At 45.9% G+C, this 9,729-nt stretch overlaps 2 protein-coding genes across 2 annotated transcripts; both read right to left on the bottom strand.

The window, feature by feature from the left end:
* Positions 1-546: 546 nt before the first annotated feature.
* LOC118405507 (zinc finger protein 726-like) lies at positions 547-1,992 on the bottom strand. Its single transcript, XM_035805010.1, has one exon. It carries the CDS (start codon positions 1,990-1,992, stop codon positions 547-549), a length of 1,446 nt encoding a protein of 481 aa, XP_035660903.1.
* Positions 1,993-4,901: 2,909 nt separating this feature from the next.
* On the bottom strand, positions 4,902-7,421 carry LOC118405506. The gene is made up of 4 exons (XM_035805008.1): positions 7,377-7,421; positions 6,476-6,592; positions 5,563-5,817; positions 4,902-5,161 (listed from the first exon to the last, which is right to left on the bottom strand). Exons 1-4 carry the CDS (start codon positions 7,419-7,421, stop codon positions 5,105-5,107), a joined length of 474 nt encoding a protein of 157 aa, XP_035660901.1. The 3' UTR covers positions 4,902-5,104.
* Positions 7,422-9,729: the final 2,308 nt, after the last annotated feature.

Raw genomic sequence — 9,729 nt, 5'->3', positions numbered from 1 at the left:
TGAGAGAGGCCAGCAATCTGCGACCCAGTACAAAAAGTGCCAAAAAAGCCCATAGAGAGCCTGCTATGGAGGCTAAATCAACATGGCCTAACAGGTAAATGTTCTAATAATTCTGATGGGACGATCCTCAATTAATTCTGCATCCTCAATAACACCACCTTCATGAGAAGCAAGGCACATATTTTCATGTCATCTGCTTCACTTCAAAACAGGATCAGGCCATACCAATTCAATTTGTTGGTTCTCTTGATTTAAAAATAAAATAAAATAAAAATATGTTTAACTTGAAAAAACATAATCAAATGAAAACAAAGCCCAAGGACCAAGTTTATGCACTCAGTTTGGTTGAGTGAATATGGTCATTCAAGTTTTCGTTCCTGCCCTATGCCTTTATGGTGACTTCTTGCTATATTTCTTTTAATTTCTAAAAATCTGACAACCAAGGAAATCAGTTTGCGTGGCCTCATCTTTCCTTTCTCAGGGGTGAAACATTCCTTTTTCCAAGAAAAGACAAAGGTCCTCAGTGATAATTTCTTGAGACCTTCCTCAGCCCGTCGCAGCCTCGTTTTTGTCCTTGGCATGACGGATCCTCACATGTGTCTTCAGGTGAGCCTTCAGCGTTCCAGCGTAGTCACACAGGTCACACTTGTGAGGCTTCACCACAGCGTGTTTAGCCATGTGCTGTCTCAAGCCACCCTTCAAAGCCGCCGCGTAACCGCAAACCTCACACTTGTGCGGCTTCTCACCTGAATGTCTCGCCATGGTGTGAGCAGCCAGGTTTCCTTTTGTGGCTGCGAAGTAGTCGCATTCCTCACATTGGAAAGGCTTCTCACCGGTGTGTTTAGTCATGTGGTCTCTCAGATAGCGTTTATCTGCTGCTGCATAGCTGCACACGTCACATTTGTAAGGCTTTTCTCCAGTGTGAGTGGCTATGTGCCGCTTCAAGTCTTTCTTAACTGCTGTAGAATAGTCACAGAGTTCACATTTGTGCGGTTTGTCGCCAGTGTGTTTAGTTATGTGTCGCCTCAGATTTTGTTTCCGCACTGTGGAATAGTCACAGAGTTCACAGCAGAAGGGTTTGTCTCCTGTGTGGTTGGCCATGTGCTTTTTCAAATAAGACATTTTCGCTGCAGAATAACCACACAGTTCACAGTTGTACGGCTTCTCACTAGTGTGTATAACCATGTGGGAATTTAAACATCCCTTTTTTGCACTAGAATAATCACACATCTTACATTTATATGGCTTCTCTCCTGTGTGTTTTGCCATGTGCAGCTTTAACAGACTCTTTTCACTGGCTGCATAGCTACACAACTCACAGCTGTAAGGTTTTTCACCAGTGTGATTGGTCATGATGTGCCGCTTTAACGATTTTTTGGTTACTGAAGAAAAGTCGCACAGTGTGCACTTGTGAGGCCTGATGTTGCTGTGTTTAGCCATGACGTGCTCTGTCAGGTGTCCAGACTGTTGTGCTGAATACTCACAAAACTGGCACTGATAGGCCCTCTCCCCGCCGTGTACTGTCCGGATATGCACATAAAGACCATCTTTCCTTGCAGCGGAAAAGTCACAGTAGCCACAGTGGTAAGGTCTCTCACCATTGTGCACAGACAGGATGTGCTGTTTCAGGGAACCCGACTGCGCGGCGGAGTAGGTGCACTGTTGGCACTTGAAGGGTTTCTCTCCAGTGTGGGTCCTGATGTGTTTTGTCATCGCCTCTTTTCTTACTGTTTCATACTCACAGTGGGGACAGCTGTGTTTCTTTGGCTCCTTCTTAACCTTAGTTTTAGGTTGTGTGTGTTTCAACATGTGGATTTGCAAAGCTCCCTTTTGGACTGCGGAATAGTCACAGTAGCCACATCGGTAAGGTCTCTCACCGGTGTGTACTGCCTGAACATGCTGTTTCAGTGTAGCCTTCTGTGCTGCCGAGTAGTCGCACTGCTGGCACCGGAATGGTCTCTCACCAGTGTGAGTCCTGATGTGTTTTGTCATCAACGGTTTGGCATCTGTTTCATACTCGCAGTGGGGACAACTGTGTCTCTTCCGCTTCTTTCTACTTTCACTTGTATTACCATCTTTCTGGTTGCTCTTGCTTGATGTAGAGGGCTCTTGCTGCGGTCTCTCACCACTGTGAGTCTCCAGTTGCTGTTCTTTCATCTCTCCATTTACAGTTACAGGACAGCTGGGCTCCTCTCCTGACTCCTGATCTTCAGTCGATTCCAACATCTAAGAAAAGTTGAGAAGAGTTCATCATCATCATCATCATTAATCATCCTCTATGAGGTGCAGCAAGTAAAGTTTGTCTTCCAGAACAGTCTGTCTTTCATCGCGGTGAGAAGTCCCAGGCCCTCTAGACCAGTTTCTGACTCAATAAGTTTCTTCAAAGTTAGCCTTGGGCCACCAACACGTTTCTTAGAGAAATCAGGTGTCCAGAACAGGAGTTTTCCAGCTGGCTCTATACTACGAGCCACATGGCTGGTAAGGAGTAGTCGGCGTTGTGTAACAACAGATGTAACATTTGGTAATGACCCATGTAGCTAACTATTTGTAATGAGTGAAGAGTTAATAGGTATATTATCGACAAAACGGCCTTGCTCGGGTAGCACCTTGGTGGGACAACTTGTCATAACTGCAGTCCCACAAGTCTGCGCAGGTCAAAGGTGAAGACCTCTGACATATGCACCCCGACCTCTGGACATGTATCAAGTAGGGGTGGGTACCGGTACAGAAAATTCAGATAGGGTACAGTTCAGGTCCAGACCTGAACCTGGACCTGAAATACACACAAAAATGGCCCATTTTGGTAAAAAAGATTCTGTTTGGTGGAGTATCCTATCTTCATGTAAACTATGCTAATGGCCAAGTTTACCTGTAGAAACCTGTTAAAATGACTGTCAAATCTCCTCTACTTTGCTTGTTGATTTCTTGGTCCATGTAAGCCCCAAAACATGTGAACGCCTACCACTGTTCCTGGTATGATCTATTTATTTTCTAATCGGTCCAAAATCTGGTAGTTCCACTGATTTTTTTACACATTTTTTCTGAACCAGTCCAACAAGAAATTAATTGGCGAGTAGCGACCTTCGGGAGTGGAATAAAGCTAACGACTAAACAAGGCTGGACTCCAGGCTACCAGTACCCACCCCTAGCATCAAGCATGGTGGAGAACTGTTAACATGTCAGGGGCCTTCGCCTTTGACGCATGAGCAGTTTAAACATTAAATGAGCACCTATGGCTACCTTTACAATTCAACCAAGTAGGTTAAACACTAAATTAACGCTACCTACTTGGAGCAAACATAATCAAACACAGACCCAGCTATGTGTAAACCGAATGTACTGTATCCATCCGCCAACAGCTGTCTCCTCGCCCCCCTCCCCCCATGTCTATGGCTCTCTCTCCGCTGACGTGAAATCGTAACGTTACACCATAATTTATGTCAGCGGGAGGCTGTTCCTAAAAACATTCGGAACCATCAGAAGGAGACGTAGAAACACAGAAAAGACCGCAAAAATGTATATATCAAGAAAGCAACTTGGGCCGAAGCATACATCTGCTTGGTATCGAATTCCTCAATAAGTTTCGAAGAAAACAAAGTTCTCGCACACCTTTCCGGCGACTCTGGAAGTCTGTATTCCACAAGAAGTCTGTCTTGGAGTTGTAAGAAGTCTGCCTTGTCCTAATTTGTAACTCTCTGAACACCTTGAGACGGAATTTCTCCAGACAATGACACTTCCAGACGCCACGTGTTCTTCTTGTCAGACTAGCGGTCCTTTGGTGTCAAAGGTCAGATTCGAAAGGTCAATACCATTTCAACAGCCTGACTACCCAAATCATGATTTGTTTATACGATACCACCAACCGTCTAGGAGCGACCTGCTGCGTTCGTAGGTAGAACTGCAGATAATCCTATGTTGTCCTGTCAAAAGTCAGACGGGGAAAGTCACTGCAAGTAGAAGTTTAATTGCACACCACATTTGCCAGTGAATTCGTGCACTGATCCGAATGGTGCAGAAGTTATTAAGCTGGACCGCACCACCATGGGATTGGGGGATTTCGTGCAATTAACAGAAGTGTGCGATTATCCGCTGTGCAATTAACTGGCTTCTACTATATCAAATAGATGTAGATGCTGAACATTTTTGTTACTTCAGCTTAACTTCAGCAGAACGTTAGCGTATACAGATGGACAAAAAAGCAAACGTTCTGTCTCGGTTAGCAGATTTATTATCAAGAGCTCACCAAAAACACGGAACATGTTACGAAATTAAAACAAAAACAAAAAACAATTAAAAGTTAGAAGTAAGCTGAAAAATATCAAAATTTATAAGTAAAAAGTACAAAGGTGAATGTATCTCTAATACGTCGACTGAGCAGTAGGCAAAGATGTAATAGCTGGTGTGTTACGCCGAACGGCGGTTATACCGGCTATATAGATACAGATACAGGTAACCAGTGTTTACACATATTCAGATCTACTGCCTTCAGCTGGCATGTCACAAGTATATCATATGCAAGATGAAGTCTGTCAAAAGTTACAAATGCGGCCAAGTACCACAGCAAGATGGATCTTAGTCATACGTGTCGCATACCTTTGATAACAATTTACATAATAAGCTAAAAGTCAATTAAATCTTGTATTATCTTGTAATTTCATTGGCAAAAAAAGATCTCTCGCTGGCTCGGGTTAAATATAGCCTTCTCTCTCTCTCTCTCTCTCTCTCTCTCTCTCTCTCTCTCTCTCTCTCTCTCTCTCTCTCTCTCTCTCTCTCTCTCTCTCTCTCTCTCTCTCTCTCTCTCTCTCTCTCTCTCTCTCTCTCCCTCTCTCTCTCTCTCTCTCTCTCTCTCTCTCTCTCTCTCTCTCTCTCTCTCTCTCTCTCTCTTTAAAATGACGATGAAAATGACAAACATTTGTTTAAGATGGTGTTCAAAATGGAACATCAAGCAAAGCTTTTCTAAAAAAAAACGTTTCTCATAAAAATCCCACAAAATGAGCCATTGTTTCTAAATAACAATTCAACCACGATTGTGTCACATTGCTGAGACCATGACTAGACTAGAAAGCCAGACGATAGAGAATCTGCCCGCCGAGCGCAGCGGCTGTCATCCAAACCACGGCCTTGTTCTGGGCCCCATGGCTCCCAGCATGGAAATCTCCAACTGGAAAGGAAGTATGTATATACATTTTATAATTAGATATATAGGAGTATGTAGCTGAAAAGGCGAAGGTGAAGAAGACAAAGTGGCAAACTCCTATGTTTGCTCGCGAAAATGCTGACAAATTTCATAGACATTCTTCAAATAGTTAAACTGTAATTTCCAACACAAAAATTTCGACTGCACAGTATCAGTCTTTGTCAAGGAATGAACAATCCACTGCTGTCGCGACGTCGAAAATTTGGGTGAGTCCAATTTTTGTGTTGGAAATTACAGTTAAACTATTTCAAGAATAACTTTTACCAACACAGATGAACTCTCAAGTTAAAATTCCATAGACGGTAAATACATTAATCAAATGATCTTATTACAGTGTTTGTGAAAATGACATTGGTCTTACGTACCTGCTTGGTTTCCGAACGACCCTTGGCTGCGTGTCGGTTCTGCGGTCGGCTCTTGGCCCACTGTAGTCCCCCCGTCACCTGTCCCTCCGCCATCTTCCACAGGTGCGGCGTCTCCACAGCTCTGCTCGTCCTCCTCCCCCAAACAGTCCGCGTCACCGTCACACCTGAACGCGTCAGGGACGCATGACGCGTTACCGTAGACGGACGGACAGCTGTAGCTACAGGAGCCCCACTCACGCCCCAGAGCCTCCTCAACTGTGATAACAGATGGGCATTCATTAATTAGAACAAAACACATTTTGATGAGCTATCTAACAAAGTCTCAAGTCTATCATAAGTATTAAAAGAAAAGGAATTCCTGAACAGAAGCCGCAATATTATTTTAAACAAATTCAGCCAACAGGCTGCAAAAGTTGTATTAACCTAATAAACCATCCATCTACATTCATCATCATCAGAATCATACAAAAAAGGCGAAATTTAGGCGGACGTTTTCAACATCGGACTGTTGAAATGCAAAACAGTACTTTGGTATGTTTGAACTTTTATTAATTCATGAGAAGCTCAAATCGGCCTGCAAGCCGCTGTTCATTGAGGTCACGAGGGAACCAGTGGATTTGTGTAATATATACCCCTGTCAGATTTGGCGAAAATCGATCGGACGACAATCTGCGGCAATCGCCCAAGCCTCACTCATAATAATAACTTTATTGCACAACAATTGTACAGTGAACAAAGAATGGCTTATATGTGACAGGGACGGTTTTCAGGTAAAAAATACGCGTAGCCCTCTGTCGATTTTAAATATGGACGATCTTCCATGGATACGCCCGACGATCGTGGATAATGTGACAGGGGTATAAGGACTGCGTCGCGCTACCACAGATTGCCATGCCGATCGAGTGCGACTCACCGTCACCGGGCCTCTCGTCCTCCCCGTCAGCGCAGTCCTGACGTCCGTCCCCCAGCTGACGTGACGGCAGACAGGTGGCGTCGTTACGGCAGGTGAAGAAGCAGTGTTTGGGCACACCTGTAACGAAGAGGAAAGCCAATTATAGACAGACTGGGATCGTCCACGTACGGGAATATGAGAACGCTAAAGCAACCGGCTACACGTGGAAACGTCAGAAAACAGGGTCGGAGCTTGCGTGCACAGTTTTGTACATGCCGTAGTTTACAAGTGGGCGGAGCTTGGTTTCCTTGCGAAGCAGCATTGTCCGGTTAATGAATGAAGACCTTTATTGCACATTTTTGCCCCACTGGGCTAAGTACAGGTCACATGGTAAGAAACACATATATGTAACAATGGGAACAATCATGCACATCTAAATATGCAGAATTGCGTCTAATCTATTCTAGGACATTCGACTTCCTCTAATGTTGCCATGTGTTGCCGGTCAGCTGATGTGTATGCGTGAGGGTACGTGATGATAAGGTAGAAAGAATCTTTAATTTATCAGCATTCTCTTGTTACCCCATGAAAAATGGTATAGATGGGGCCCGTCTCTCTATGTGTGTGTGTTTGTGTCTTTCAGAGTCATGAGAAGTAAATCGTCGCACCTTCCAATCAATCACCAGGCTTTGCTACGTAGAATTCGGTGAAATATGGCAAATTGAACAGGGGATGCAGTCCACGCTCATGTTAACATTGCCCAGTTGCAGAGACTGACTGTATTTGAATATAATTCTTATGTAGTATTCTAGTAATCACATGGGCCAGTCTGATTTTGCAATGTCAAACCATTCGCATAGCACACAATAAACCACCTCCCTCCAAGTTTTGTATGGTTAGAAAAACAGTAAGGTCAGCTTACTACAGCCACTCTCATCGGACCCGTCGACACAGTTCCCAACCCCATCGCAGCGCCTCGTGTCCGGGAGGCAGGGACCATCAGGTGCACAGAAGAACCTGGGCAGGAGACAGGTGTCGGCTGTGCAATACTTCTCATCTGAACCGTCTGGGCAGTCCTCATAATCATCACATTGCCACCCTGTATAGATACAGGCTCCGCTACTTTCACATCTGAAATCGTCGGTCTTGGAACAGTTTTTGCTCCAGCAATCTTGCTCGTCGGAACCGTCGTCACAGTCAAGGCCACCGTCGCATTGGTCCCTTACATCGAGACACTGTCCACTACTCTTACACCTGACATCGCTGGGGTCGTGGCAGTCTTGGTCCCAACAGTCTTGCTCATCGGAACCGTCTTCACAGTTTTCCTCGCCGTCACATTTCCAATTGGACGGATACATGTTCCACTAACACACCTAATGTCGTCGGGGTAGGGGCACTCTTCGTTCAAGCAGTCCTGCTCATCAAAACCGTCTTCGCAATCATTCCCTCCGTCACATCGCCACTTTGGATTGATACAGGCTCCGCTACTTTCACACCTGAAAAACTCGGGACGTGGGCACTCAACGTTCCAGCAGTCCTTCTCATCGGAACCGTCTTGACAATCAGCCTCACCATTACATCGCAACACTACACGAATACACGCTCCACTATCCACACATCTGACATCGTCGGGGTCGGGGCACTGTTCGCTCCCGTCTTCGCTCCCGTCGTTTCCATATTCGTACCAGTCTTCGCTCCAGTCGTCTCCTGCGTCTTCGCTCCCGTCTTCGCTCCAGTCTTCGCTCCGGTCTTCGCTCCTGTCTTCGCTCCTGTCTTCGCTCTTGTCTTCGCCACCGTCTTCACTCCAGTCTTCGCTCCAGTCTTCTCCCCAATCTTCGATCCAGTCTTCGCCCCAATCTTCGCTCCAGTCCTCTCCTTTGTCGTCGCTTCCGCCTTCGCCCCAATCTTCGCTCCTGTCTTCGCTACAATCTTCGCCCCAATCTTCGCCCCAATCTTCTCCCCAATCTTCTCCCCAGTCTTCGCCCCAGTCTTCACTCCAATCTTCGCCCCAATCTTCGCTCCAGTCTTCTCCTTTGTCGTCGCTTCCGCCTTCGCCCCAATCTTCGCCCCAATCTTCTCCCCAATCTTCGCTCCAGTCTTCGCCCCAATCTTCTCCCCAATCTTCGCTCCAGTCTTCGCCCCAATCTTCGCTCCAGTCCTCTCCTTTGTCGTCGCTTCCGCCTTCGCTCCAATCTTCGCTTCCGCCTTCGCTCCAATCTTCGCCCCAATCTTCGCCCCAATCTTCGCTCCAGTCTTCTCCGTCTTCGCCCCAATCTCCACCCCAATCTTCGCTCCAGTCTTCTCCTTTGTCCTCGCTTCCGCCTTCGCCCCAATCTTCGCCCCAATCTTCTCCCCAATCTTCGCTCCAATCTTCGCCCCAATCTTCGCCCCAATCTTCGCTCCAGTCCTCTCCTTTGTCGTCGCTTTCGCCTTCGCCCCAATCTTCGCCCCAATCTTCTCCCCAGTCTTCGCCCCAATCTTCTCCCCAATCTTCGCCCCAATCTTCGCTCCAGTCTCCACCCCAGTCTCCGCCCCAGTCGTCGATCCCGAGAAAGGCATGGCCTGAGGACAGCAGGCAGGCAAACAGAACCAGGCCGAGCACCATGATGGGCTTCCCGGGGAAACAGGTGGATGCCATGTTGGCACTTATGTGCTTGGTGTACCTGACACAGTGGTGTGTATTGCCAAAGTAATCAACGATGTTGCGTGCACAGGTTTGTACATGTACATGCTGGAATTCACAAGTGGGCGGAGCTTGCACTTTGTTGATATTTGTTTCCTTGAGTAGTTTTCCCTGAGTAGGTGTCTTTCAGAAGCTGAATTCTAGCCTGGTATCCAGTCGTAATATAGCTCCCGAATATCATTAAATATTAGATCTATCCTGACTTTTTAATTGTTCTGTCTACTTTGCGGTGTAGATAGCATCCACAGTAGAACCAACAGCGATGGATAGCTTCAAGCAACATTTGCAAATGTTAGGTGTGACAGGTCGTTCAGTGTGATATAACCAAGTAGGATACTGCTGTATGATATGACAAGAAAGGTAAACCCCTTGATAGTAGATGGATGTGGGCTGATTTAGGAAGACTATTGAAATCAAGAGTATTATCGAGTAGATTCTGAAGATTGCCGAGAAGATTAAGTCTTTGTTGTTGATAGTACGGCAGTATAACACAAAATGTACAACTCATTCGCATCGACAGCCACAGTATCATGCTGTACTAGAGACTAAATTGACAACATCAAATAAAGAATTCTGCTAGCCTGGTATCCAG

The sequence above is a fragment of the Branchiostoma floridae genome, chromosome 18 (genome assembly GCF_000003815.2).
Source record: "Branchiostoma floridae strain S238N-H82 chromosome 18, Bfl_VNyyK, whole genome shotgun sequence".
NCBI classification, from domain to species: Eukaryota; Metazoa; Chordata; class Leptocardii; order Amphioxiformes; family Branchiostomatidae; genus Branchiostoma; species Branchiostoma floridae.
This window is presented reverse-complemented; position numbering and strand designations above follow the sequence as displayed.

Bases quoted from the DNA above. Each gene is read 5' to 3' on its own strand.
- LOC118405506 (XM_035805008.1), bottom strand. From the start codon at position 7,421: ATGGGGTTGGGAACTGTGTCGACGGGTCCGATGAGAGTGGCTGTA. The intron at 6,593-7,376 runs GTAAGCTGACCT...TCTTCGTTACAG, and splicing joins GTCCGATGAGAGTGGCTGTA to GTGTGCCCAAACACTGCTTC. The intron at 5,162-5,562 runs GTACGTAAGACC...CTTCCTTTCCAG, and splicing joins GTCGTTCGGAAACCAAGCAG to TTGGAGATTTCCATGCTGGG.
- LOC118405507 (XM_035805010.1), bottom strand. From the start codon at position 1,992: ATGACAAAACACATCAGGACTCACACTGGTGAGAGACCATTCCGGTGC.